Source organism: Epithele typhae (genome assembly GCF_022376455.1).
Source record: "Epithele typhae strain CBS 203.58 chromosome Unknown BXZ73scaffold_4, whole genome shotgun sequence".
In the NCBI taxonomy this organism is placed as follows: Eukaryota; Fungi; Basidiomycota; class Agaricomycetes; order Polyporales; family Epitheliaceae; genus Epithele; species Epithele typhae.
This window is the reverse complement of record NW_025954195.1, coordinates 327,681-354,676: the sequence shown is the minus strand read 5'-3', so window position 1 is coordinate 354,676 and position 26,996 is coordinate 327,681. Positions and strand designations below refer to the sequence as shown.

Sequence of the window (26,996 nt, the reverse complement as noted above, 5' to 3'; positions counted from 1 at the left end):
GGGATTGTGGACGGGGAGGCAAGGACGCAGGCGGCAATGACGCACGATAACGCACTGGCTCAATCGATACCTCGCCCTTCCCTCTCCGCCCGATCGCACGGTCGTGGCGGATCGTCTAGTACGACCAATCCGCGAACGCGCCGTCGAAGTCGTAGTCGCGATCCGCGTCGAGCTCGTCCTCTGCGGGGAGCGCGAACCCCCGCGGGGTCGTCGATGGCGACAGCCACTCCTTCTCAGGGGGGTGATACGGCGAGGTCGCGGGCTTGACGCGCGAGTCCCATGGCCGGCCCCCGAGCTCGAAGACAGAGAGGTTGGGGAGAGTGGAGAGCGTCTCCGCGATGTGCGGGTAGAACTCCTGTGATACGCGAAGCGGTCAGCACGCGGCGTGGGGCCAAAAGCGCGAAAGATGACGTACCAGGCTCGGGAAGTCAGAGAGCGCGTAGGGAGTGGCGAGGCGCAGATACTGGATGTTGGGGAAGACGCGGGCGAGGACGTCGATGAGCGCGGCGGGCGGGGAGGAGGACATCGCGCTCATCACTTGGAGCGGGGGAGCGTCGGAGGACGGGATGGCCGTGTTCCGGGTGTGATCGGCTCGGGCGCTGGTGCGTCGGAGACGGAGCATCGCCTCTGCCGCCGACGGAGCGCCCGTGTCGGAGGCAAAGAGTTCGAGGGCAAGGTCACCGGAGAGGTGGAGGGCCTTGAGGGGCCGGGAGACGAGGGTGGGAAGGAGATAGGCCGGTCCCGTGTACGTCTCGAGAAGGGGGATGTGCGACGGTGGGAGCTGGACGCGGGGCGGGGGTGGGGGCTCGTCTTCCAAGTCCGAGTCGACGTCAACACCGAGGATGACAGAGGAAAGGGCGAGGGAGATAAGAGAGGGGGTGTGGCCGAGGAAGGAGGTGAGATGGGCGTCGGGCGGGAAGTTACATGTCAGATGCTCGAGGCGGGAGTAGACCGCGGGCGCGGAAATGGGGACGTGATCCGTCTTGTGGCTGCTCTCGGTCACTGGGGGTGAGAGAACCCAGCTGGCGGAGCAGTCGACATAAAGGGAGAGGCCGGAGATGTTTGTCATGATCCGCAACGCGCTTTGTAGGTGGGCGTATTCAGGGAGGAGCTTGGAGTCGACATCGTCCAGGTGGACGGTGAAGGTGCGCACATGGGCGGCGAGGTGTGGGTGGGATGCGAGAAGGGAGAGGAGAGAAAGGTTGTGGGCATGGTCGGAGAGGGTGAGATGGCGGTAAAGGAGGCGAGTGGCGCTCTGGTTGAGGAGGGCGGAAGAGCGGCGGCGGCGGCGAGGGCACGGTGGTTGTGGGTGAGCGGGGCGAGGACGGCGTCGAGGAGCTCGACGGGGAGGAGTTGGAGGGCCATTGGGCTGCGGGCTGACGTTGGGGAGAATGGCGCGGGCGGGGGAGCTATATAGAGGGAAAGAAGCCGGGGAAGACGCGTGGGCGGAAAAAAGGGCGTGGCCCTGGGGTGGCCCTGGTGGAGGGAGAAGGACTCGCTCGAGGGACGCGCGCGACCGAAAGCATTCGGGGCACGCAGCAGGCGCCCACACGCAGTCCAAGCCTTGGCCAGGCCACCGCTGCTTCTCGCCCGCTGCCACGCCCGCAGCCTGTGCCCTGCACGCCTCCGCCGTGAAGACGATCTCCGCTTCTGACCGCCCACCACACACGTGATCGTCTCTCGCTCCCCTCCCGCTCTCCACCACGCCCACCAGCCCCCGAAGCCGTCTCACTCGCTTGTCCTCGCTCGCGCGCTCTCAACCAACCCCGACATGCCATGTGCACCCGTGCTCTCGGTCAGCTCGCGTAGCTCGACGCTCATCAGCACGATCCACCACGGCTCTCACAGCGCGCGTCCTATCACAACATCCACATTGACCCCCCTCCACGCCCCCCCGCTCATCAGCTCATGTCACACTCTCCCAATCACCCCAGCGTCGCCCGTGGCCGTGGACGTCAATGCTGTGGCCAGCTCCCCACCGAAGCAGCCAGAAGCCCGTCTAGAGCCCTTCCAGTCTTGCAGGACGGCAATCTGGTCGCTTCAAGAGCCCGTTTAGTACGTCATCCCTCCTTCTCCTTGCACGACTTCGCCCGCTACACCCACGATCTATCGTCCCTTGCCCTCCTCAATCGCTCTTCCCCCGATCCATCGGCTCCTCATCTGCATCCCGTAGTCGTCTTGTACGCCAGCACAGGCTCGTACCATGTATCCACCCCTCGCCCCAATTGTATATCCCTGCTTTCGAGCGAGACCGCCTACCGGGCCCTCATGCGTAGTATATGGTGTTCGAGAGTACCAAGCTCGCAAGGTTCGTGGCTTGACACATTGCGCGGTCTTCTAGTCGCAGGCACCTCAAAATTTTACTCTATGCCTGAGATCCTCGTGTACGCGAACGTCTGCCCCATATCCGCACAGTTTGCTTCGACGCGGGCCCGCTCTCGGCCACACACCCTGAGCAACATACGCCGTGAAGCGTGCGAGTCATTGTCAATCGCGGGAACGCGTCTGGCGTTTCATCACGTGATACGCGTCTGCTTTTTGGCGTTGCCCCGCTGGCGCATCTCTCCATCCACCACGTCCCGACGGCCTCCATGATGCTCAACGCCTTCCGAAGATGCGCCCAACGGCTCATGTCTACCTCCACCACCCTACCCTTTCTCTAGTATGGCCGTAATCCACCCCCACCCGCCATTCCTGCCCCCACAAACGCCTATGCTGGCAAGGGGCTCATGTCCTACCTCCCCCAACGCCACCTCTCCGCGGAGAAACAAGACCTCATCGCTCGGTTCGGGAAGCGGCATCCTGAGCGCATACTGCCCGGGTCCGTGCTGCAGGTGACGAACGCGCAAGCCCCGACGACGTTCACCGGCGTGCTCATCTCGATTCGCCGGCGGGGCGCGGACACGTCGTTCGTGCTCCGGAACGTCGTCCAGCGCACGGGCGTCGAGGTGCAGTACTTCCCTGCGTCGCCGCACCTCAAGGCGATCAAGGTCCTCCTCCGCGCGGCAGACACGGCACCGAGGGCAAGCCGGGCCCGCGCATGCGACGCGCGAAGCTGTTCTATCTTCGGGACTCTGCAGAGAAGATGACGTCCATCTCGCGCGGGCTTCGTGCTTAGCGTGCTCACGCGCGTGCGGGTCGGAATGGGCACACACGGGAGACGCGTTGTAGAGGCTAGAGGCGGGAGATAATGGGCACGTGCGAGGGCTAGGGCTAGACGAGACGAGGACGGAAATGCGCGCTGGGTGGTTTGCGACGCTCTGGTGGACGAATCACGCAAGACAAACGGGAGACCGGGCCCGGTCGCTGGCCAGTCGCAGGGCAAGGAGAGGTGCGTGCGTCGTCGAGCTCGTCTTCTCGCCCTTCCGCTGACGTTTGGGGGTCTGAACCTCGTCTCTTCTCCATCCACCGCGCGACCTGGACCGCATCCGCTCGCGATCCGTATCTGCTTCCGCCCGCCCGCTGCCCTGCCCACCCGCGCACTGGCGACCGCACCCCGCGCGCTCGCTCGCTTTCCCGGCGCGGCATCCGGACTCGACGGCCGGTTTAGGCTGGGAAGGCGTGCGCCCACCCGCTGCTCGCCCTCGCGCTCGGCTTCCATCTGGACGCAGCCCCAGCCCTCGACTCCGCGAAGGGGCTGGGCCCCCTGGGGCCCCGTCGCCGACCCGCCGATAGTCTACACACAGCTCATACATAATCCGCACCCTTTCTCCCCGCACACGCCGTCCCAGATCGCCCCCGCGGCGTGCCTGCCTTGCGCTCGTCCTCGCGTGCGCGCTCCCGCAATCGTCGTGTGCCCGAAGCGGAAGGCACGCAGCGCGGCCCCTGCGGACTTCGCAACGGTTCTCCGAGCGGGCGACCGGCAGCGCCCGCGCAGACGTCCGCGTCGCCAGCTGTGTGGCCAGGCACTGTCCAGCGTCCTCGGTCGGACTAGCACTGTTCGTGCGCCTGCGTCTCTCGCTGCGAATCTCCCCCTGCTCGACGGTGCCGCGGCGTCGGGCTTTCGGAGTCGGAGTGTCGGGTGAGGGCTCGCTGAGTGGCCTCTCGATCCGAGGAGCTTTCAAGCCATTCTCGTCGCTTGTTGTCAGGGCGTCCACAGCGTACAAGCCCCACAAACAGACGAATTGCATCGCATGACCGTACCCCATGGGCAGACAGGGAGATCGGGCTCCGCCCAACACGGTCCCGTGCCAATGCCGGTGTGTGCTTCGGTCAAAATGTGTATGCGTATTTGCGCGGGTGGGGTCGCGCCTGCGAAGCGGTCTGTCCGTGTCGAGGTCGCGCTCGACGACAGGTCTAGTGGATCGGGGGGCGTCTTAAGCACGCCCTCGAACTGTGTCTCGAGGCCGAGACACAGCACCACACCCCCGGGAGATGGATCGGGCGACGTCGAGGCTCGACACCATACTAGCCCCGCGTACCAACCAAATTCAATTCATGGTGCTATCTCGATTGGGCCGCGCTGTGCTCGCCCGCACTGCACGGAGTGGTCCGTATATGCGCACGCGGGCCCGACCGCCGAGCTTTTTGTGTCTTCTCAAACGCGACGAGTTGGCCACTCGGCGCACCTCGCTAGATCGGGGTAGAGGGACGGGATCATTATCTCAGAAGCCGCCGACGCGCTCTCGCGAGCTCAATTGCGAGCCTCGGGATAGCCACGCGCCAGTGGGAAGGAAGGCGTCGTGCGCCGCGCACGTGGGGGATGGAGATTGGGCCCTTTACGGCCGCGCGGTGGTGGATTCGGGGAGGGACGCAGGACGGCACCCGGGCCCGGAAGCCGGAGGGAGGGGAAGGGGGATTGAATGGGTGGGGGTGGATGCCCGTCGCCGGTGTGCCCGCGAGACACAGCGCGATGGCGGAGAGCATGGCACGCGCGACGTAACGCAGTGGGTGACGAGGGTGTGGTGAAGCAATACTTAGGAGACGAGCACGGCAATGGCGAGAGCGTACTTTGGGCGGCGTATACGCAGCAGCAGGTGCTTAATGGACGGCCGGGAAGCGAATTCGAGGGCTTGGCGGGGTTCAGTACTGGATGGGCCCGTCGGCTATTTACATGGACCTCGTGCGAGCACTCCGCGAGGGGGCGTACGAGATCGATGGAAGCCGTCGAACGCGTGCTCGTGCGATCGGGCAGCGGGGGCGCTGTCGATGCGGGGTAAGTGAGGAAACAGGCCTGAAGAGCGTGGCTCGCATGGACGACCTGCTGGGCCGGCGCCCACTGGTCGTACCCCCTCCGATCGCGCCGCGCGGTTCGCCCTGGCCTTCCCTTTTGCTGGCATTAATTGCTGCCAGTGGATGGGCGTTTGTGTCCGCACCGCCGGGCGTCCGAGATGATGTGAGGACGGCGGGACGCGCGCGAAATGCACAGTGAAGCGCGCCTCGGGCGCGGGAAGCAGCCGCGGGTGTGGGGTAAGAAGTGGTGGGGAAGAGCATGTGGCGGGCGGCAGTGGGGTGCGTGGACGGACACGAACGGCTTTCGCAGTCGACGTGCGGACGGACAAGGACAAGAGGCCGCAGACCAAGTACGCCCGCCCGCGCTTGTCCGTCCCGAGGAGCCGGAGAGCGCTCTCGCGCGCGTCATCGAGCGTGGCAGGCCGAGGTCATCGTGGGGATGCGAAAGCGGTGTGTGCTGACCAGTGCGCTCGTCCGGAGGGTACGGCGGCGGAGAGGGGCGGGCATACGCGGGCGGCGGTCAGGCGCGGCGAGTGGAATGGCAGTGGTGGCGGGGAGTGGCAGGCCGGGCGAGGCGGAGAGGATATATGGCCAGGCGCCAGGAACGGAGCGAAAGACGACCCGATCTCCGACTCCCTCAGATCTCGCGCTCTCAATCTCACCCTCTCCCTCTCCGCGGCCGGCTTCTTGCTCCTCTCCCTATCCTCCACGCCTCCCCCCTTTCATATATACGCCCGCCCGCTTCCTCCAGCCATGACCACAGAACCAAATCCAAACTCGACCTCCGACCCCGACGGCCAGCCCTCCTCGTCCGCCGCCCCCGCCCCCTCGATGACCATCCCCCACCCACCCAAGAAGAAGCGAGTCGACGACCCCGCCCTCCCGCCCGACGCTGGCCTCAAACCCGTCCAGCTCCAGCGCAGACGAGTCTGGCGCGCATGCGAGTCCTGCAGGTGCGTGCCCGTGATCGTCGCTCTCCCACTATGTCCCTCCCCCGCCCCCGAACCCCTCCCCGCGCCGGTCCCCCTGCGCCCGCCTTCCGAGTCCCAGGCCCGATCTGATCACCACGTTTTCCCCCATGCTCGCCCGACAGGCGCAAGAAGATCAAGTGCGATGGCATGGAGCCCACATGTTCGCAATGCTTGGCCTCCAAGAGCCAGTGTACCTGGCTGCAGACCAAGGACAGGGCTGCACTCAGCAGACAGTGAGTCTTCTCTCTACTCCCCGCTCTCCTGGCCTTTTCATCCGCCGCGGGAGCGTCACGGGGCCCTCGCTCGTCATCGCCTACACATATATATGATGGCAAATTGTGGGCGAGATCTACCTGATTGCGCTCAGTCCAATGATACCCCGTCGGCGAAATGTCAACGAAGCTGGACTTTGAACCCTTTGTTTGCGCCTCCACGCATCATCAGTCGGAGAGCGTCCATACGTCTCACTACATTGTCCTTGCGGAGGTCTGCCGTTACCACGTCTTATCCCCTGACTCCATTTTCATTTGATTGTCTTCACCTTCGATCTCATCGTTCCTGACATGCCCACAGTTATGTGCAGGAGCTTGAAGCCCGCTTACTCCAGCTGGAGACTCTTTTCCAGCAGACAGCCCCGATTCTCGAGCAAATTGGACAGGCGACCGGTCTCGACCTGAATGCATTGGCTTCTGCAATTTCCGCGAACGAAGGAGGCACGGTACCCCCGACCGAAACGCTCCAGGGGTTTCTTCCCCGCATATCTGAAAGTGAAATTCTCTCCAACGGTATCGGCAGCCGCAGTTCTAGTGGTCAAGGCTCTGAAGGGGACGACGTCGCCGTCAAGATTGAGGATGATGTCTTTGACGCATTCGGCCAGCTCGCACTCGACGAACACGGCCACCTCCATTGGATAGGAAAGTCGTCCACCATGACACTTATTCAGCGACTGCGGGATGCCACGACCTCCCCACTACATCGTGTCTCGCCGATGGAAGAGGATCCTCTCGCGCCAGGCCCGAGCGTCAACAAGCTCTACTTCCCGGCAAGCGTGTACTTCGGGAAGGTCAGAGCTCTCCCCAATCCAGAAGAGGTCGAGTTCCCCGAGCGGGATCTCGCCGATAAACTGGTACGTGGTTCTTTAGACCCCGTGCTCAGATTCGGTAAAGCGGGCCTGACACGCCTCCAGGTCGAGGCCTATTTCGCACGTTTCCACTTCTTGATGCCCGTGTTGGACAAGCCGGACTTCATGCGCCGGTACCGGTTTCTTATGGACCACCAAGGCGACTTCCAATTCATTCGAACACACGCACCATTTGTGGCCCTCGTGTGCGCAGTCTTCGCCGTTGCTTCTCGCTTCGTGGACGACCCCCGCCTGACCATGTCCGATATTGCTGACGAAGCAGGCATGGGTATGGTTTATCACGAACGGTGCGTCTCTTCGCTTTTCCACGAATCTGGGGAATAAACAACTGAGCTTCTGACGGTTCATCCAGTGCCCTGATTTTGCACTACATCAGCGGCTCTTCGATGCAAGTCGAGCATGTCCAGTGCTTTTTGCTCATGACTTCCTTCCTGTGTTCGATCAACTGCCTGCCACAAGCGTGGCTTTTGGTCGGACAGGCGGTGCGTGCGGCGCAGGATATCGGTCTACACGTAAGATTTTCTCGGTCGACTGAAAATTATGCTCTGACCCTGCCATAACTAGCGGTCGCCCCGCCGGCTTCTCGTCAGCCCGATTGAGAAGGAGACCCGTCGCAAGATCTGGTGGGGCGTGTACACCCTCGATAGGATGCTCGCCCTTGCCCTCGGCCGTCCGCTGGCGATCGAGGACAGAGATTGCGATGTGGAGATCCCCGTCGAGCTGGATGACGAACAGCTGCCGCAGTACTTCTCTGGCGCCACCCTTCCGCCGGGGCATGTGCCGCTCATGCGCGGGTTCATCGAGCTAATCTCGCTCTACAAGATCGCCGGCCGGGTTCTGCGCGAGGTCTACGCCATCGACATGTGCAAGGACAATCTGGAGATGAACAAGCGCAACGAGCTCCACCGGTTTGTCGAGACTCTAGACCGGACGCTGAGCAAGTGGTGCGAAGATTTGCCGGCGATCTTCAAGTCCTCGCCGACGACGGAGAAGCAGGTGTCCATGGCGGCGGTGCTTTGCAGTCACTATTATTCAATCCTGACAACGCTCCACCGCAACTTCATCCCGGTCAGAGGCGAACAGCCGGTCGCGCCGATGTCGACGGCAAAGGCGGTCTCGACCGCGCGGGCATGCGTCCGGCTTGCACCATCGATCAAAAACGTCGTGCCTCCGAGCCACCACCTGGCGTTCTTCATCCAGAACCTGTTCAGCTCCGCGGTCATCATCCTGCTGTACGCGATGCACGTCACGGACCCGCAGGCGTCGCGCGCGGCGCTGGAAGAGGCGCGACGGTGTCTTGTGGTGCTGGAGTCGTGGGAGGGGCACTGGCCGGGTGCGCGCAAGTGCAAGGAGCTGCTGGAGGACCTGACGGCGAAGGCGGGCGAGGCGATCAACACCCCGGGACAGACGCGGGACGGGTTCGCGTCCGCCGGGCCCTCGGCCCACTCTCCGTCTTCTGCGCCGATGGCTGTCGACGGACGCGCCCACGGAATGGCTTCTGGGCCGCAGATTCCGGGCCATGTTCCCGAACGGCTCATCCGCAACAGGCCCTCGCGGCGGAATCGGTCGCGTGATGTCCCCATCTCGCCACGCAACGCACACGCCTCGTCGCAATTCCGCGCAGACTGTGAGTCCTCGCGGCTTCTCCGGGCAGATCTCCCGCACTCCCCTTCTCGCCTTACTGACACCCTGTCCCCAGCTCTGCGTGCCCGGTCCACGTCCCGGAAGCGGCCACATGACGAGGATCTCTACCAGGACCAGTACACCGGTCGCTCAGACACCGGCCTGCCCTCTTCTTACCCCGGGCGCTCCACCCTGGCCGCCATGGGCCCGCCCAGCACTCAGGGCTCTTCTCCCATCTCCGTGAACACTTCCTCTCCCCCCGGCCCGGCCCGCCGCTCCATCGACGGCACCGACACCAGCCCGCGCATGATCCAGTCCAACCCATACGCACCCTCCGCAACCCCGCGAGACGTCAGCGTCCAGATCCCCGGTGCTGGCCAGCGCTTCGACTACGACTATACGCTCCCCAGCCCAAGCTCGACGACGGACAGGTGGGCGAGCCCCGCGATGGACGCGAACGAGCTCAAGTTCTTCCCCTCCGACCCGGCTGCGCAGGCGCAGCCCATGCCCATCAGCCGCCCTGCCTTTGGCCAGGGCCATGTCCGCAGCTTTTCGGGCCCGCAGCTCTCAGGCATCGAAACCTCCTCGCCCTTCCTGCTCGACGCGAACGACTTCAACGCCCAGAACGGGAGCGGCGCCGGTGGAGGGAATTACGATCCCTTCTCACCCATCACCGCTGGCCCATCTGCCGGCGCGACGGGTACGACGCCGCCCTCAGCGGGCTTCGCAGCTCCGGGGCTGCCGTTCCACGGGCTCGACTTCATCCGGAATTACAATCCCGCAGGCGGAGCCGCGCCTGTGTTCATGGGCGACCAGCAGGAGCAGTACTGGCAGAGCTCGTTCGACAACTACGGCGTCGACCCGGAGATGGCCTTCACGCTCGGAGGCGACTTCACGACCGACGCGCAGTGGGCTGGGCCCCAGTGAGCGCGAGCGTACGCGCCTCCTTTGTGTTCAGTGCTGGCTAGCACAGGGTGCGCTGCGCTGCGCCGTGCGTCACTCTTATGGCTGTCCTTCTTGCTTTGCCTCGCCAACTCCGACCTCGCTCCACCTCTCCGGCTCGCTGGGCTTCGTGCTGCATTCCCCGCTCTCACTCACTCTTGCTCAAATCATGCTTCTCGGTTCCCTGTTACTGTCATCCACGTGCACCCATCGGGCTACCGACTTGTACCACTAGTATTGTATGGTTTGTGACCACGCGCGCACGACTTTATGACTTACGTTATTGCTGGACTCCCAGGGGAGCCGCAGCTCACATCTTCTTCACGCCCAAATGACCTTCGTCTCTTCCATCCCCGCTCTTCTCCTCTCATCCTCTGCCATCTTCGGTCTCACTCTATGCCCCCTTGACGAGTCTCAGAACAAGGAACTGCTGTTGTATACGTACCTGTACTACATATTCTATACGACTGCTGTTCGGACATACGCTAGTAAGACTAAAACTAATGACTCCTTCTATGTATGTAGCTGAAGTTGAACGATTGCGTCGTGTACCGTGATTAATGACTCTTGGACAAGGACCTGTTTCCGTCTCATGTACTGTAACCTTCGAAGATATGTAATCATCCTGTTTCGCGATCACATGAGCTGGCTTCGACGCTTGATTCAGGTCGAAAATCAGGTTGTGCGGCTGACGCTTCGGCAAAGCTGCTAGTGCTCGGCCTATATACGTCCTCCGGCCTCCTGTCAGTGATTTGGAGCGCACATGAGCCGTCTCCAGGCGTGTCTCGATCGCAGGGGGCGTCTAGGTCGGGGGAACAGGTGCCCGGTATAACCGGCCATCAATGGAGTGCGGGGTCGAGCAGCATACAAGTCTTCCTCTCCCTTTCCCCACATTCCTTCTCCCCCCTTCCTCCTCTGACCGCCCACTTCACTACCATATAATCATGGCCATCACCCTATTGTCGAGTACACGTCGCCGTCGTCGTGGGCGCTGGTGCGTGGTGGTGCTCTTTCTACAGGGGCGAGGACGCTGACGACGGCAAACCGTACGCGTTCCGCCAGATCGAGGACAAGCTGTCGCCGTTTGCGAAGGACACGCTCGCCAAGCTCATCAAGTTCCTCGAGGTACGTCGCCCGCTCTCGCCTCGTGCGCCCGCCCGCGACCCCTGAGTGCTGACCCGCGGGGACGCACAGGAGGACGTGTGGCCGGCGGTGCGCGTCGCGCACGCGCAGGTCCCGCCGGACCACGTCGCGCGCTGGAAGGCGGTCGTGCCGGTGACGGCGGACCTGAAGGCGAAGGCGAAGTCGCTCGGGCTCTGGAACCTGTTCCTCAGCAAGACGCACTACCCGGAGTTCGGGGTGCCGCTGACGAACCTCGAGGTGCGTGTGCGTGCGGGCGGCGGCGGCGGCGGGTGCGCTCACGCTTGGGGCTGCGCGGACAGTACGCGGTCATGGCGGAGCTCCTCGGGCGCGCGGGCCAGGTCTCGTCGGAGTCGGTGAACTGCTCTGCGCCCGACACGGGCAACATGGGTGCGTCGGCCGTCCGTTCGTCCGTATGTCTTCCAGGGTGCTGACGGGCGGGGAAACACAGAGGTGCTCGCGCGGTACGCGTCGCCCGAGCAGCAGAAGAAGTGGCTCGTCCCACTCCTCAACGGCGAGATCCGCTCCGCGTTCTCGATGACCGAGCGTTTCGGTGCGTGCTTGAACTGGGGCGTGACTGCGGACGCGGGGCTCACGGTGCGGGACAGTCGCTTCGTCGGACGCGACGAACATCCGCACCACGATTCGCCAGGAGGGCGACGAGATCGTCATCAACGGGCACAAGTGGTTCGTTCTCGTCTCCTGTCTCCCGTGCATTGAGGGGATGCTGACGTTCCGTGCGCAGGTACATCTCCGGTGCTGGTGACCCGCGCTGTGCGCTTCACCTCGTGCTCGGGAAGAGCGACCCCGACAACTCGGACAAATACCGCCAGCAGAGCATCGTCATCGTCCCGGCGAACGCCCCCGGAGTGAAGGTCGTCCGCGCCATGGGCGTGTTCGGTTACGACGACGCGCCGGAGGGCCACTGCGAAATCATCTATGAAAACGTCCGGGTCCCGGTTTCGAACCTCGTCTACGGATGGGGCAAGGGTTCGAGATCATCCAGGGTCGTCTTGGGTGCGCGCGATAGACTGCCTTCAGAGCGCACGCGACGGGGTGCTGACGCGCTTTTGCAGCCCTGGGCGTATCCACCACTGTATGCGCTCCATCGGCGCGGCGCAGTACGCTCTCGACCTGCTGCTCCAGCGTGTGACGGACCCAGCGAAGAAGACGTTCGGGAAGTTCCTCTACGAGCACGGTGGGTGGATGCTTTCACTTCCATGGCTTAATGACCACTCGACTGATACATGGCGCAGGCACGGTCATTGCGGACATTGCAAAGTCTCGGGCCGAAATTGAGTCTGCGAGATTGCTCGTTTACAGCGCGGCGCTCCAGGTAGGGGATCTCGTTAGGCTGAGCCGAGCACATTTCACTTATGCGCTTCGTGTAGATTGATAAGGTCAAGGCCAAGGGTGCCCTCAAGGAGATCGGTATGCGAAGGTACCTGCTCTTCGCTCCCTGCTGCGTGCGTAAGCTCACCCGGGTTCGCCAGTTTGTCGTCCCGAGCATGGCCTGCCAAGTCATCGACCGCGCCATCCAGGCGTACGGAGCGGAGGGCGTCAGCCAAGACACCCCGCTTGCCGCGATGTACGCTGGCCTGCGCACGCTGCGGATCGCGGACGTCAGTTACCCCCGCCCATGAACCGTTGAACCTACCGCTGACCTCTCGCTCGCTCGTATACAGGGCCCCGACGCGGTGCATATCCAGCAAATCGGCCAGCGCGAGCTCAAGCGCGCTCCGCTGGTCACAAAACGTCACCAGGGCTTCCGGCAGAAGGAGAAGGCTGTGGAAGAGAAGTACGGTGTGAAGGCACACCTGTAAGCCCCGTGCGCCCGTTGCCATCGAGATGCGAGCCTTTGGTGTGCTCGCCGCCGTGTAGTAGTGTGGATGTATAATGTTTTTGCCAGCAAATGAACACGTGCCAGCTTGAAAGTTGAGACGAGCTTGACGAGTGGCGCATATCGTCCCTGTGCCCGAGTGCTCGAGCATGATGATACCTCTCGGGTTGGTGGATTGAAGATATCAGCGCAACAAGCACGCGCTGTGCTAAGCTCAACGTCCAACGTTAACGTTCAACGTTCGTTACTTAGCATCTAGTTGCCGGAACTTAAGTGAACGCCTCAGACCCAGCCGCTTTTGTTCTCACTGCCCTCGCATCGAGCCCAGGTATCTATCTATGGAAGCAAAAGAAGCATTATTATATACAGGGTAGGATTCGACCTCATGGAACTTTCGACATCCCGGCCTCATGAGTAGCAATCATCCGACTGTGGTAGTTGGATCAACGTCCATGACACCCATACCAACTCCATCCGTCTGTCGAGAACCGTCCAGGTCGCTATGTGTCGTTGTCCACACATCCAGCGCCCACTGTTCGATGCGCTCGATCCATTCCTGTCCATCCAACTCCAACTCCTCGTCCAAATACTCATGAGGGGATCCTTGGTGGCCTTTAAGGTGCTGTTGCTGCCGTTGCTGAGGGAGTCCCATGGATGAAGCTCTGGTGCCCAAGGTCTTCCATGGGAGTGTGTGGATGGTGCAAACTTGTGTTCTCGCCGTGTCGGAATCCTGCTGACGGATACGAACGGACCCAGGCAAGATAGATGTCTCGTATGACACAGAGCATCACTAGCTCGTGCGCGCGAAGGAAAGAGAAGGTGCGAAGACACAACGGCGCGTCGCCGCAGAGCGCGAATAGCTTCTGCCCGCTGTTAACGATCGCGTGGTGAAGAGGGATACGGAGAGTCAAGGTCGGAAAGGCGCCGAATGGGTAGACGAACAGCTGCAGCTGGTCGAGCTTGAATGGACCGGGTCCACCAGTATAATAACGCACGGAGAGGCAATGTGACATGCTGGGCAGAGGAACGAGCCTGTACTGGAACTCGGTTCGGTCTGGGTAAAACTGGGCAGGGAAGTCAGCAGTGGGCAATTTGGAGAGCGGATTAGGACGGACAGTCGAAGGATCCTGCCGCCAGTCCCTGGTGCCAGGTACAGCTTTTGCGCGGTACTCGTTTTCGGTGAAGTCCTCACCGACATATTGCTCGTACATAGCCTTGATCGCTTCGCGTGCGTATTCGGCAGGGAGCAGTAACCACCCGGCGGGTTTCGAATCTTCATGCAAATCAAACCAGCTACGTAGTTCTGCTGTGACTGAAAAAGACGCCCATCGAACACGCGCACGGTAAGTCAAGTTGGAGAAACTCACCCGGTATGACATTTTCGCGGGCATTGACATCGAAAGTGCCGCGTATTAAGTCCCATGACCACTCGAGGGCAGCGAGCTCCTCACACAATGAGTCTAACCCGCCATTAACCGAGATAAAGCCCACTCACTTCGTCCTGTGATACTTCGGCTGGGACAACGTGAGCATCCTCCACTGGCGAGTGACCAGAGAAGACATGAGTGACAGCGCACTCGACCTCGTCGGGTGGCTCTTGCTTCTTCACAAGCATGGGTATTGGTGGCTTGGGTCGATCGAGTATCCGAATGCGTTTTTGTTCCTGAATTACGGCACGCTTGACGGTCGATGGTATTGAAGAGACAGACCTAGTGTCGGAGGTGGACCTTCTGCGCTTTCGCGGGCCTGATTTCCTGCCACGGCCCGGTGAATTGGCGGGAGTGGTGTCCATGTCTGTTGATTATGTTTAGATTGTGTTCTGAGGTGCCACAGCGAGAGGAGGAGGAACAGCGTGAACTACGCGTATAATGTAGGTCGCTGTGAGTGGTGGTGGCATCGGACAAGCCTTGATGACCAGGCGCCCGAACCTGCGGCGACGGAGTTGACGGCCGCGGGCGAGTCTCGAGACGCTTCGCTTGCCACTTGTCTTCCTTCTGATAACCCTTCTCTCACTTTGCTTTACGGGCACGTCAGGATGGCATATGTGCAGATTGAATCCGATGATGTGAGTCGCCAGACCCCTTCGTTTGTTCTCTATACTGACGTCACTGTCTCCCCGCTCGCAGCGGATGGAGGAGGGCCCCGAGAGGCTGCAGTTCCAATGTGGGTGTCGCGCAAGCCAACACAGCTTGCGCCTTGTTGACCGCGGTGCACAATTCAACCAGCGTTTCTGAGCACCGATGCCCGCGCGGCGAATCAGGAAGGTGGCAATGGTGCTCCGTCTTCAGGTGCGTCTCCATTCCATATTGTGCATATAGTCTCATCGAACTGAGGTCACTCGCTGCAGGTTACTTCTCCGAAGGTCCCGCGAAGCCTTCAGGATTCTGGCAGCTCGAATACTACCAGCCTTACTTCGATGTCGACACCAAAACCGTACGTGTTCCTTCTACTCCTCCCTGTCCACCGTGCTCGTCGTATCTCTATACGCCATACACTCCGTTAAACTAAGTCTCACTGTCCTGTTCCACATCCGCAGGTCTTGCGTCGCTGTTACACCACGCTCCTCCCACACACCCAAAACTACCTCTCCGCCCACCTAACACCCTCCGCGGACCTCTACGGCCCATTCTGGACGCTCACCACCCTGATCTTCTCCCTCTTCGTATTCTCCTCCCTCGCGTCGTCCATCTCCGCGTACCTCTCCGACCCCGCAGACTCCTCCGCCGCGGTCGTCCTCGAGTACGACTTCGGGCTGCTCTCGACCGCCGTCGGGCTCGTGTACGCGTACGGCCTCGGGGTGCCCGTCCTCCTCTGGCTCGCGCTGCGCTACCTCGGCGTTGGGGAGTGGAGCGTCATCGAGGCCGTCGCCGTCTGGGGCTACGGCCAGTTCGTGTGGATCCCCGTTGCGGTACGCCTTGCCGTTCTCTGCGCCCCCCTGTCCCGCTCATTGAGCTGACGGCGCCGCACCAGCTGCTGAATGTAATCCCGGTGCCGATCGTGCGTTGGGTGCTGACTGGGGTCGCGTCCCTAATCTCCGGGTGGTTCTTGGTCGCGAACGTGTACCCCATCCTTGCCACGGTGCGTATGCGCGGCCCGTCGGTGTCGGAGAAGGGAGGCTGACTCTGCATGCGCGACAGGCGGACGCGAAGCCGGTACGGCTCATCATCATTGTGCTAGCTGCGATGCACGCGGCCGTTGCCCTGTGTTTTCAGATACTCTTTTTCAGCTACTACCCTACTGGAGCAGTGGGGCCCAAAGATCCTATCGCGACCTTACGATAGAGAGCATGGGTGGATATGAACTGGGTTGTAATTTATTGCATCGTGGAAAGTACAGAGTGGTGTAGTGTGAGCAAGAGTGTGGACGCAAGGTGAGGACGGGGGAAGCGCGGGCATCATAGCCCCGCATCCCTCAGAAGAATCTACGGCGTTTCGCAAGGAAGTAGACTACTCCAGTAAGGAGTCCCCCAATGTGACCGGCAGAATCGGTCGACGATTGCTGTGGTGCATGCAAGTGGCCCGTCAGCGAATGACCCTCGTCACGGGGCGAGAGGGGAAATCTTACCCTGTGTGTTATGGCACTGTAACCGTCCCAAGCGAATATACCCGCTAAGAAGACCCATGCAGGTAACGGAACGATTCCGTAAATCAAGAATGTTGTCCGGGGAGACACACATGCTGATAGAGAGATGATCGAGTATATGGCACCGCTAGCACCATGAGACCATTGAATATGGCTGGGCGACAGAATCTGGTTCCAAAGGACACTTGTCAGAGAGCACACCACACCACCTGGAAATGAGCATGTTATTTCTCAACAAGGCTATGGTCATATTTGTTGGGCATACCTCCCAGGTAGAGAGCCAGGAAGCTGGCGTTCCCCAGCATCTTAAGGGCTGCAGGCGCAAAAAAGAAGTAGGTGAAGCCATTGAAGAATATATGCCCAAAGTTTTCATGGGAAAAGCTGCTGGTAATAAGCGTATACCTGCGAGCACGCCACGACTGATTAATAGGCAAAAGGAGAGATCATTGAAAACGCGGCGCACCATCTTCCTTGTTGGAGGTTGTAAATTGAACTTGTGAAGTTCTTCCTCATCCGAATATAAGAGCTACTGTCACCCAGACTTTTCTGGGCGGTCATATATGAGACCACCGCGACAGAAAACACACGAGAGAGCAAAGACTCACCCACTCCGCCGTGGCCATCTGCCATCCCACAAATACCGCGCCGTTCAGTGCCATGATCCCATAGAAGATGTAATTGCTTGGTATCGAGTTCAATCCAGGGAACCTGGGCCCTCCGGATCCCCTGTCGCCGCCACCGCCACCTATCCGACCGAGTGATATTCTGATTCGAGCCTGGCTGCTGCTAGAGTTGATTCCACTGCGGTGTGTTGCTTTGAGAACGCCGCCCAAGAAGCCAGAGAGGGTGGATGCGCGTCGTGGGACACCGAAAGAGTGGAATGCGCGTGCATTGTGTCCAAGAAAAGGCGGGGTAAGCAGCGTCCTCATCGACATCATCGACTCCGAGGACAGGATGCTGGAACTTGGAAGTATGCGTCGGCCAGAATACTCGCCAGCTTCCGTGCCGAGACCGCGTGGGCGCTCGGCTGAAGGATATTTGTGCGTGCTTGGTCCGCGTCGAGGTGCCTGCCGGGATCGAGATCGAGATCCGACGATTCGGGGGCCTTCGTCTTGCGTTGCGCGACCAAGTATCTGTTCATTGCACCCTCTCGATCCTCTACACAACACTGCAATCCGCTGCCATGTCCCACCATTTGTTCTTGCTTTCTCCTCCGACACCCCTCTCTACAACCTGACGCATTACTCGTCTAAGCCGTCTCAAACGACGACGTCCCCTCTGCTTCCAATCTTCCAAGCTGGTCAACCTCCGCATTTGCTGGGACATTGAACGCGCTGTCGGGTGCGACGGGCGCAAATCAAGCACACCAGGGAGGGACAGTCAAGATTGGAGGCGGGCAGGACAGGCATGTCATCCAAATGATTGCGAACGCGAGCTTGGATGCGATAGAGGAGGTGATGCGCAAAGATAGCGTCATGTTAGTACTCGTAATCCATGCGTATTACCCCCGGACTTCAATGTCGCTCTTCCACCCGACAGGTATCTGAAGTCGGTGGATAAGTTCAACGAATGGACGATCTCTGCGTTCGTCACCCCCGGAAGTGAGCTCCCTGCGCTGCTCCCACAGCGCAGGATGATTGATGCTACCGTTGTGTTAGACATGAAATTCGTGCTGTTGCACGAGTCCCGCAACGACGACGGGATCAAAGCGTTTTTCACTGATGTCTGGGAGCTGTATGTCAAGGTGAATCGCCTCGCTCGGGGGTCCGAAGGCCAGCGCTCATCCGCTTTGTCGCAGACAATGCTCAACCCGTTCCACACCGCGCACACGCCGATCCGGAGTGCGGTCTTCGATGCGCGGGTCCGCGCCAGTGCGAAAAAGTATCTGTGAGCACCGGCTCGGGCCGGAGCGGGCGCCATTGCGCTTATTGTCTTGCGTGGAGCCAGTGGCGGTCGGAGGTAGGGTTGGAATGGACGGGGTCCTGGCGACAAAGCAAGGAGTGTGTGTTTGGGACCCGCCGCAGTGGCGGCGGCCATGTACTTTGTACCGCGGCAGGACACGGATTCATCACAGTCGGCCGCAGTCGCAGCGGGAGGAGCAGTCGCGGGCCGGGCGCGTCTGGGGCGGGACGATGTGCGCGGTGGCCGGGGGGCGGGGGCGATGGCGATACTAGGCCCGGGCGGCGGTGATAGCTGTCGTCTCCTCTCTCTCTCAGACCTCTTGGTGGCTCCTCCTTTTCTGTTGTCTCTCCTCGTCTCGGTCTTCACCTTCTATCATATATATCGCTACCCCTTATACGCGTCCGACTTCTTCCTCGGCCAGCCACTCTAATCGCCCCCGGCCTTTTTTCTCGCCAATCCCGCCCCAGCAGCAAAACCCGCGATCCACCACGCACCCAAAGTCTCGGAGAGAGACGGACGTTGTCCATCCTACTGCCTTCTTAGCCCGAAGAACCACTGAGCCCTCAGGTGAGCCCTCTTGGGCCTCTTCGCAGTACTCGCTCTTTCTCAACCGCTCCCAGCTGTACTTTTCCCCCCGTTCCTTCCCACTCCTCGTACTCGAACCCAATCTTCTCGACAGAACCACCAGTCATCGTATATCCCCTCACGAAATGGCCACTCCCGCCCCCAACCCCCGCGCTTCTCTCCTCGCCGGCCTCCGCACTGGCGGCGTCCGTTCCTCCTCGGGCCCCATCCCGCACACTGCCGCTCCCGCAGGCACCTTCAACATTCCCCGCATCATTGCCCCCAACCAAGAGGACAACTATTTCCCTCCTGAGGAAGAAGAGGAGCTCTCCAACATGATGTCCCAGAACCTTTACGTCCAGAACCACCCTCGCCAGGCGCCCATGACTGCGGCTGTGGATGGCATCCCGAACCGCTTCCAGCACCAACAGCAGCACACCATGAACGGCGGCATGCCCTTCAACATGAACCCCAACAACATGAACTCCGCTCAGCTCCAGCAGGTTCAACTCCAGCTCATGCAAATGGAGCTCGCTCGCATGCAGGTATGAGTTTCAGCGTCGTATTTTTTTGTTCTGCATTGTGCTGATCGTGTTTCAGGCCATTCAGGCTCAACAGTACCAGGCTGAACTCATCGCTCAAGCTCAGGCTGCCCAGAACCGCCAGCGTCAGGCGCAGCAAGGCAACCGTCGCGCAGTCTCCTACGCCATGCCGTCACCGCAGGCCCGATGAACACCTCGTTCGATCTTCGCGCGAACAACAGCCAGATGCGCCGCATGAATCAGGCCGACCACCTTCGCTCCACGCTTGGCGTCTCGGAAGACCAAGTTCCCATGACGGCCGCCCTCAACGGCAAGTTTGGTAGCCGCCTCGCCTCCGGCAAGTACGACTCGGACGAGGATGATTTCTCCTCCGTTGGTGCCCGCCCTCCGGCGACTCCAAGCTACACCACGGTTATCAGCGGTGGTACCTCGCTCGGTGCTCCTCCGACCCCCACCATTCAATCCAAGTCGGATGCCGCAGTCTCGTGGCGTCGGGCCCCAAACAACTCGGTCTTGAGTGCCAACCGTGCCGTTTCATCGCCCACTGTGAAGATCACCCCGCCGCCCAGCGAGCGCGTTTCTCCACCCCCTGGACTCGCCGGTGGCAAGGTTCGCCCCACTCCCCTCCGGTTCACCGCCCAGACCTCGCAGCGTGCTGTCGCCATCGACGGTGATGGTGTTGAGGCGGACGACAGCTCTTCCTCCTCCAAGTCCAACTCCTCGCCCAGCACTCCCCACTCGGCTGGTTCCGGCGACGTCCCCCTTTCGCCTCGTGAGGATGCGACCAAGAGGCTGTTCGAAGGTCTCGGTATTGGTCGTGCTCCGTCCGGCATCAACGTCGTCGTCCCTCAGGACTCGCAGATGGTCGTGCAGCGCCTGGCAAGCACCCCTGTTCGCCAGCCTCGCGGCCCCCCTTCAAACAACGAGGAGCTCGTCCCTAAGAACTTCGCGACCCGTAGCAGGCGCAAGGCCGTCGACGCCCTGCTGGAGCACGCGCGCGAGCGCCGTGAGATCATCGTCGAGGCGTACTAGATCCATACGCCCTGGCGCCCTTCCCTCCGGCTTACACCCCAACATACCCTGCGCGTTTGCCCCCGCTGCCCTGCCCCACGACACCCACGGACTGTGATTTTCTTCTGCGACGTTGAGCTGTACGATACCTTCTTCCTGCCCGGATGATGTTGCCACTTTCCTTCTTCTGCGTTGCCAGCGTATTTAACGGCGTGCGTGTATCGAACGGACGATGGCGTATGCGATTACGGCCTGTGCCATTCCCATTTCCGTAACATCCCCTCCTTACTTTCCCCCATCCCTTGATTGGTTCTCGTCTTCCCATATTACTCCACCCCTCCCTCTACCCTCGTCCACGTCCCGCCCGTTGCTGTGTCGATAACCATCGGCAGGACGAGCGGGACTTTTAGGCGGCTCTAGTTCCGGTGCTGTCGGTGGTCTTATGTTCCGAGTAGTAGTAGTAGCTCGAGTGTGTGTCGGTGGAGGCGAGCGCGGTCGGCGTTTTCGCGTAGAGGTGTGGCACGGAGGAGCTGGGCGTAGGGAAGCGGCGCTTCCCCCGGACGATCGACGGACGACTAGGCCATGCTGGGCAGGCGCGGGATGCGCTCTTGAGGGCGGTCCTCGACCCTCTCGGAGCGGTGCGTTTGCGCTCGACGGCGCGCGCATTTTCTGCCTGCCCGTGGCGACGTCTCGTACGCGTTGCGTTTAGTTTTTCTCCCTCCGTACATACATTTGCTCGAATAACGCAGTCCGCCGTATGTATACTTCCTGTATGCTGCGCAGTCCCTCGCTCGTCCTAGTGTGCGTGTGTCGGCGGAAGACTTCGAGATTGCCACTGCCGAGCGAGAGTGTACTGGAACAGGGATAACAAACAACATTGTGACAAGCGCAGTATCAATCATTTACAGTGGCCGCGGTCCTCCTGAAATTGAGAGTACAGTCTTCACTTGCACCTCTGGCCGACGATAGCTCGTCCATGCTCCTGGTAGATTGTGAGCCATCGATGAAATGACATGCGAGCGATGTCGGAAGTAGCGCACCTGCCACTCCTCCTTGCTGATCCACAGCTGGTGGAAGGTACCCAAGCTAGCGAGCATACTGCCACCCAGCCAACCTCCAAACCTGCGCTCGGTGGTGTTACCCGGTGCGTGTAGCTTGACCTGCGAACGAAACAAAGAGAGACCTGTCAGATGCGTCCACATGGCATATGGAGAGTGTCGACTGACGTGTGGGAACTGACGGGCCATCTCGTTCGCGAGCCTGTCCGCGAAGCCGGCGAATTGGCTGCCGCCACCGGTGAGAACGACGTTGCCGAGCAGGACCTGGCGGAGGTCGTGGTCGCAGTGTCCAATCGAGTTCATGATCAGCGCGGGGACCGTCTTGGGCAGATTGGGGTTCGAAGCCTGTTAGGCATGGCGCGACGCGCGATACGATCCGTTAGCGATCCACAGTGCGTTCTAAACGCGAGGGAAGAACGCACGACGAGCTGTTGCGAGTGCGTGAAGAACTGCTCGCCGACGGCGAAGCGCTCGGGGCCGCTGAAGTGCGCGCTGCAGCCGGTCGGGAACTCGTAGTGGCGGGAGCCCTGCTGGACGGCGAGCTGCTCGTTCCATCCCTGGACGAGGCAGCCGCCGACGGACTGGACCCACTCTTCGACCTCGTGCGCCTCCGCCCAGGCGCGCCAGGAGTCGGTCGTGCCCGCCTTGCGGTCCTCGCGCAGGACGAACTTGGGAGGGACGCCGACGTCGACGGGCTGCGTGCATGAAGGGGGGTGTGTGTGAGCGGGGAAGAAGGCGGGGAACGGGATGCTCACGGTTTTGCTCGCGATGAGTTGGTGGGGAATGAGCTGGATTCCGGGCCGCATGGAGGTCTGGTTCATGAGGAGGTGTCTCGCGTGGGCATGGACAAGCTGTGGCAGCGCGCAGTGCGCAAGACCTAGAAGAAAGCCTCGATGAGGACAAAGCAAATGAGTGCAAGATAGGGACGCCAACCTTTTCGGAGCACGAAGCCGTCGACAACGGGGGTAACACTTGCGGTTGAGTGGCCAATGTCGATGACGAGTGCCGAGCCCTTCCCTGCTGCGAAGCTGTCCCGACGAGAGGTCATGTTTGAATCGTGTTCAAGAGCACAATCGGACGTACGCATTGAGAACCCCCGTGTTAGCAATGTAAAAGGCAGGAGTCTGGAACTCCTCGAACATAATCTCCGCCATGCGTTCCCTGTTGGCCTGTGTGTTCCATGCTGCTTCTGTCACGAGGACTGGATGGTCCGCAGCGCTACAACGCATAACCTCGGAGAACGCGTGATTGATGAGGGAAGGTATGGGGTCAAAGTTCTGGACTGAGTGGAAGAAAGACACATCCAGCAACGCACACGACATAGATCGTATTGTGGAACGTACTCAGTCCGTCGTGCATGGGGTTCCCGACCTGCATCCCGCTCCGCCACAAGGAGGGGCCGTTCTGCCCGATATATAGCTTGGCCTTGGGTTTAGGTGCAGAGAGCTGCTCACCCTCCGGCGCTGCAGCATCCCCCATGGCCACGTCTCCGTTCGAGGTCGATTTTTCTTCCATATAACCAAAAGACGTCGGCACGACTGCCTTCGGTGCGTCATCTCCAGCATACCCCGCGCGCAAGGAGGACGAGCCGATGTCCAGTACCAGGGCCGAAACCTCGTCTAAGTACAGCGTCAGTCAGTGCATGCCGGCAGTTGCACAGACGCAGGACCCACCACCACCGTAATTGACCATGCTGTAGAAGAAAGTGGCGGAGAGAAGGACGCGTGCAAAGCACGGGCGCGCAACGAGAGGCAACGGCTTTCGAACGCGCCCCCCGATCGCATCTCCCCCTGTCCACGTGCTCTCGATCCTCGAATTTTCGGAGGCGCTCGCACTCTGCAACTTCACTGTTCTTTCCCTTCCCTTGTTGCCCTTGTCGTCCCCCTTCTTCTTCGCTATGGTCGCGGCAGAGCTGAAGAAGCACACCAAGAAACGGAAGCCCGCGCCTGAAGAGGATGCACCCGCCCCGCCTCCTTCGGCGTTTCCTGAAGAGGTCGTTCTGGAGATGGGTAGCGAGGATGAAGGAGAAGAAGACGAGGTCGCGTCGGATGACGGCGAAGTGGAGGCATTCCCGGAGATTGATGCGCGAAGCGATACAGACGAGGACGATGGAGACTACCAGGCAGGCGACGAAAACGATGAAGAGGACGACCTTGACCCAGAAGACGAGGAATCGGAAGACGCCTCGGACGACGACCTGCGAATATTCCCTCAGTCGAAAACCATCATATCGGATATCACTGGGCAGCCCAAACGCGTATATCCGGAGATTGAGCCGGACTACGATTCGGACTCGTCCACAGAAGATGTACGGATACCTTTTCTCGCATTTGGGGGCAGTCTCATCTCACTCACGCTGCGTACATCTCCTCCGCAGGCTCCCAATCGCGTCGGAAGTATTCCAATGCATTGGTACGACGATCTACCGCATATAGGCTACGATATTAATGGGAAGAAGGTCCTACGCCCCGCTCGAGGAGACGAGTTGGACAACTTCTTGAAAACCGTCGAGGATTCTGAAGCATGGTGGGCTGCATCCTTGTTTCGCCGGACTGCTCATTGAACGTGGTGCAGGACGTCAGCATTCGACAAGAAGATGCAAATGGACAAGCCATTGACCCCGGAGGAATTGGACCTCATCCGACGGTTGCAGGAAGGCGAAAATCCGGATGCAGCCTATGACCCATATGAGCCTACTGTGGAGTGGTTCACTGGGAAGGGCAAGGAGGAGGTTATGCCAATTTCGGCCGCACCGGAACCCAAGAGGCGTTGGATTCCCAGTAAGTGGGAGAAGAAGAAGGTACGCTGCACAGACTCTGCTGAATGCATAGCGTTCTAATGCCCCTGGACAGGTCATGAAGATCGTTCGTGCTATCCGCGCAGGCCGTATTGTGCCCAACAAGCCGAAGACTGCATCCACCGAGCCTCGGTTCTACTCCGTCTGGAATGACGAGCCCTCCGGCGCGCCCGCGCCCCTCCCTGCACCCAAACCCCGTCTACCAGGCCACGCCGAATCTTACAACCCCCAGAAGAGTATCTGCCCTCGCCGGAAGAGCGCGCGCAATGGGAAGCCACGGAGCCGGAGGACCGCGAGCGCGACTTCCTGCCGCAAAAGTACAGCGCGCTCCGGCTCGTGCCCGCGTACGACCGGTTTATCAAGGAGCGCTTTGGTCGCCAGCTCGACCTGTATCTCGCGCCGCGCGTCCAGCGCGTGAAGCTCCGGATCGACCCGGAGAGCCTGATCCCGAAGCTGCCCAGCCCGAGTAGCCTTAAGCCGTTCCCGGTCTACAGGAGCTTGGAGGTCCGCATAACAAGCGGGTGCGTGCTTTGAGCGTGAGCCCAGACGGAGGATGGGCGGTCAGTGGCGACGAGAGCGGAGTCGTGAAGCTGTGGGAGGTCATGGTTGGGAAGGAGGTGAAGAGGTGGACGTTCAAGAGCAAGATTGGGCGGTCGAATGGTGTCCAAGGACGGACGTCAGCTTCTTCGCAGTCGCTATGTGAGTGAGCCTTCTGTGGGGGTGCTGGGTGAGGCCGCTGATTTCGGTTCTTCAGCGAGGACACATCCATTTCATCATCCTCCCAATCTCCCGGCCTAGTGCTGACCGCAACGCAAAACGTTCTGGCACCTGCAAACCTTCCGCCTCCCGCGCCGTTGCTTCACCAGTCAAATGGAGTTCGGTGCCGGCTGCGCAATCATCATCAGAGCTCCTACACTCACCCTGAACCTCCCTACATCGCCCGAGCCACCCAAACAGCTCGTATGGCACCGAAAGGGGATTATGTCGCTTCAATGTGTACGTCTCGAAACCCTTGCCTATCAATGTCCGGTGCGCTGACAGATCGGGACGTCGCAGCGGAAGGTCAGGCAGGGGTTTGGATACACCAGATGTCTCGTCGGCACTCGCAGGCACCGTTCAAGAAGGTCAAGGGCGCGGTCCAGCTCGTTCTATTCCATCCCTCAAAACCGCACTTCTTCGTCGCAGTACGTCCCCGTCCCTCGGACATCCATGCTAATGTTGTGTTCTGACGCTAACTATCTGTGGCCGTGATTGGCGGAAACAGACCCAGCGATACGTGCGGATGTACGACCTCGCGGAGCAAAAGCTCCTCAAAACGCTCACCCCCGGCACGCGCTGGATCTCGTCGATGGACGTGCATCCATCAGGGGACCACCTGATCGTGGGTGGGTACGACCGCAAGTTGTGCTGGTTCGACCTCGAGCTCAGCGACAAGCCGTACAAGATCCTCCGGTATGTGATTGCGCAACTTCTATCCCACGCTTTTTCCGCGCATACATCACAACCACCATTCCTGTCTGTCTTCCCTGCTTGGACCTCCGTGTTGAGATCGGAATGTACTTTGTATCATACATGTTGACTTTCTGATGCCCGCGCCATCGCCGTCCCACCGGCGCGCCGCAGCGCGCCCCTCTTCCGTTCTCCTGCGCTCATCTCAGGGCAGCTGACCGAGGTTCCCTACCCACGCAGGTACCACGCTCGGGCGCTGCGGTCGGTCGCGTTCCACCCCACGTACCCGCTGTTCGCGTCGTCGTCGGACGACGGCTCGATCCAGATCTTCCACGCGCGGGTGTACAACGACCTGATGACGAACCCGCTCATCGTCCCGCTCAAGATCCTCCGGGGGCACGGGGTGCGGGAGGGCTCGGGGTGTTTAGCGTCCGCTGGGTGCCGCGGCAGCCGTGGCTGGTGAGCGCGGGGGCGGACGGACAGGTGGCGGTGTGGTGCAGCTAGTGCATACGGAGCACGTGTAGTACTGTACGGTGCTTGGTGCGTCGGATCGGGACGGGGTTGGGCGGGTGGGGACCGTCGCATGTAGGGATATATTGCGGGTGCAACGATCATTTGTTTGCTCGGTATGTACGTGACCGCACCAATCGCGTAGAACACCGGAGATGAAGCTTTGAAGCTTGAAGCCTCGCGCTTGTGATGGGTGGATCGCGTACCTGTGGTGCGCATCCTTGGGAGGAACGCGCCATGCAGTCTCCCGAGAGACGGTCCGTGAGCCACGGTCGGTGCGCGGGTGGGGTCCGGGCCCACCGGAACGAGGGATCAGAGTCCGGTCGAAGGGCGGAGGGCGCCTGACGTCAGGCCGGAGACGGACAAGCGCAAGTCGCCGGACGAGTTGACAGCGTCGCGATGGCAAACGCACGCTGCCGCCTCGTGCTCGCCGCGCGCAGCGGGCGCGTCGTAAGCCATGCAGGCTAAGGGGTGCGATCGGGACGCGATGCAGATTTATGAAGTCGCGAGGGCCGCGGAGCAAGCGAAGCTTCGCTCACGGACCCGCGCGCAGAGCTGGAAGTGGCTCGCGAAGGCGAAAGTCTGCTGCGCGACGGCAGACGGGACGGACGCTGGGGCGGCGTCAGCGCTGCCGTTATGTACGTGGATTGCAAGCGATGAAACACGGATGTAAGTACATACTTGGACGCTGGCCGGCCATGACAGCGCCGTCGCTCGCGGGGAGCGATGCAGGTGCCGGTGATGGGTCGTTG

At 60.9% G+C, this 26,996-nt stretch overlaps 11 protein-coding genes across 11 annotated transcripts; 7 read left to right on the top strand and 4 right to left on the bottom strand.

Moving 5' to 3' along the window:
- Positions 1–115: 115 nt before the first annotated feature.
- Positions 116–1,365, bottom strand: BXZ73DRAFT_97155 (uncharacterized protein; the record flags this gene model as incomplete). Its single annotated transcript, XM_048027274.1, has 3 exons — positions 116–355; positions 416–1,255; positions 1,327–1,365. The coding sequence occupies 3 exons, from the start codon at positions 1,363–1,365 to the stop codon at positions 116–118; spliced, it is 1,119 nt and encodes a 372-aa protein (XP_047881924.1).
- Positions 1,366–2,367: 1,002 nt separating this feature from the next.
- Positions 2,368–3,118, top strand: BXZ73DRAFT_97154 (uncharacterized protein; the record flags this gene model as incomplete). Its single annotated transcript, XM_048027273.1, has 3 exons — positions 2,368–2,394; positions 2,664–2,990; positions 3,056–3,118. 3 exons carry the CDS (start codon positions 2,368–2,370, stop codon positions 3,116–3,118), a joined length of 417 nt encoding a protein of 138 aa, XP_047881923.1.
- Positions 3,119–5,925: 2,807 nt separating this feature from the next.
- BXZ73DRAFT_87520 (fungal-specific transcription factor domain-containing protein) lies at positions 5,926–9,834 on the top strand (the record flags this gene model as incomplete). The annotated part of the gene is made up of 6 exons (XM_048024601.1): positions 5,926–6,240; positions 6,273–6,376; positions 6,717–7,269; positions 7,330–7,571; positions 7,637–7,796; positions 7,849–9,834. 6 exons carry the CDS (start codon positions 5,926–5,928, stop codon positions 9,832–9,834), a joined length of 3,360 nt encoding a protein of 1,119 aa, XP_047881922.1.
- A 778-nt stretch (positions 9,835–10,612) lies between these two features.
- BXZ73DRAFT_87509 (acyl-CoA dehydrogenase NM domain-like protein) lies at positions 10,613–12,812 on the top strand (the record flags this gene model as incomplete). Its single annotated transcript, XM_048024598.1, has 13 exons — positions 10,613–10,675; positions 10,817–10,843; positions 10,912–10,974; positions 11,044–11,229; positions 11,292–11,379; positions 11,441–11,542; positions 11,598–11,676; positions 11,735–11,979; positions 12,020–12,187; positions 12,246–12,325; positions 12,381–12,455; positions 12,483–12,611; positions 12,675–12,812. The coding sequence occupies 13 exons, from the start codon at positions 10,613–10,615 to the stop codon at positions 12,810–12,812; spliced, it is 1,443 nt and encodes a 480-aa protein (XP_047881921.1).
- Positions 12,813–13,443: 631 nt separating this feature from the next.
- Positions 13,444–14,444, bottom strand: BXZ73DRAFT_97152 (uncharacterized protein; the record flags this gene model as incomplete). The annotated part of the gene is made up of 4 exons (XM_048027272.1): positions 13,444–13,893; positions 13,945–14,141; positions 14,197–14,272; positions 14,325–14,444. The coding sequence occupies 4 exons, from the start codon at positions 14,442–14,444 to the stop codon at positions 13,444–13,446; spliced, it is 843 nt and encodes a 280-aa protein (XP_047881920.1).
- A 420-nt stretch (positions 14,445–14,864) lies between these two features.
- On the top strand, positions 14,865–16,110 carry BXZ73DRAFT_87508 (Yip1-domain-containing protein; the record flags this gene model as incomplete). The annotated part of the gene is made up of 7 exons (XM_048024597.1): positions 14,865–14,894; positions 14,956–14,992; positions 15,055–15,117; positions 15,177–15,262; positions 15,366–15,737; positions 15,800–15,907; positions 15,967–16,110. The coding sequence occupies 7 exons, from the start codon at positions 14,865–14,867 to the stop codon at positions 16,108–16,110; spliced, it is 840 nt and encodes a 279-aa protein (XP_047881919.1).
- A 130-nt stretch (positions 16,111–16,240) lies between these two features.
- On the bottom strand, positions 16,241–17,340 carry BXZ73DRAFT_40535 (uncharacterized protein; the record flags this gene model as incomplete). The annotated part of the gene is made up of 5 exons (XM_048018595.1): positions 16,241–16,327; positions 16,394–16,620; positions 16,677–16,813; positions 16,875–16,957; positions 17,017–17,340. 5 exons carry the CDS (start codon positions 17,338–17,340, stop codon positions 16,241–16,243), a joined length of 858 nt encoding a protein of 285 aa, XP_047881918.1.
- Positions 17,341–17,814: 474 nt separating this feature from the next.
- Positions 17,815–18,302, top strand: BXZ73DRAFT_40118 (Sedlin; the record flags this gene model as incomplete). Its single annotated transcript, XM_048018506.1, has 4 exons — positions 17,815–17,888; positions 17,951–18,012; positions 18,070–18,155; positions 18,210–18,302. Coding segments are annotated over 4 exons (315 nt in total), but the record flags the coding sequence as incomplete, so codon positions are not given.
- Positions 18,303–19,023: 721 nt separating this feature from the next.
- On the top strand, positions 19,024–20,451 carry BXZ73DRAFT_87507 (uncharacterized protein; the record flags this gene model as incomplete). Its single annotated transcript, XM_048024596.1, has 3 exons — positions 19,024–19,422; positions 19,487–19,565; positions 19,601–20,451. The coding sequence occupies 3 exons, from the start codon at positions 19,024–19,026 to the stop codon at positions 20,449–20,451; spliced, it is 1,329 nt and encodes a 442-aa protein (XP_047881916.1).
- Positions 20,452–21,373: 922 nt separating this feature from the next.
- Positions 21,374–23,180, bottom strand: BXZ73DRAFT_87506 (brg1-associated factor b; the record flags this gene model as incomplete). The annotated part of the gene is made up of 9 exons (XM_048024595.1): positions 21,374–21,412; positions 21,471–21,590; positions 21,657–21,833; positions 21,911–22,183; positions 22,244–22,365; positions 22,422–22,516; positions 22,572–22,770; positions 22,832–23,107; positions 23,162–23,180. 9 exons carry the CDS (start codon positions 23,178–23,180, stop codon positions 21,374–21,376), a joined length of 1,320 nt encoding a protein of 439 aa, XP_047881915.1.
- A 313-nt stretch (positions 23,181–23,493) lies between these two features.
- Positions 23,494–26,238, top strand: BXZ73DRAFT_87505 (ribosome biogenesis protein ERB1; the record flags this gene model as incomplete). The annotated part of the gene is made up of 13 exons (XM_048024594.1): positions 23,494–23,796; positions 23,866–24,014; positions 24,063–24,288; positions 24,341–24,482; positions 24,518–24,771; positions 24,804–24,916; positions 24,955–24,976; positions 25,040–25,160; positions 25,193–25,279; positions 25,342–25,469; positions 25,550–25,737; positions 25,975–26,137; positions 26,185–26,238. 13 exons carry the CDS (start codon positions 23,494–23,496, stop codon positions 26,236–26,238), a joined length of 1,950 nt encoding a protein of 649 aa, XP_047881914.1.
- Positions 26,239–26,996: the final 758 nt, after the last annotated feature.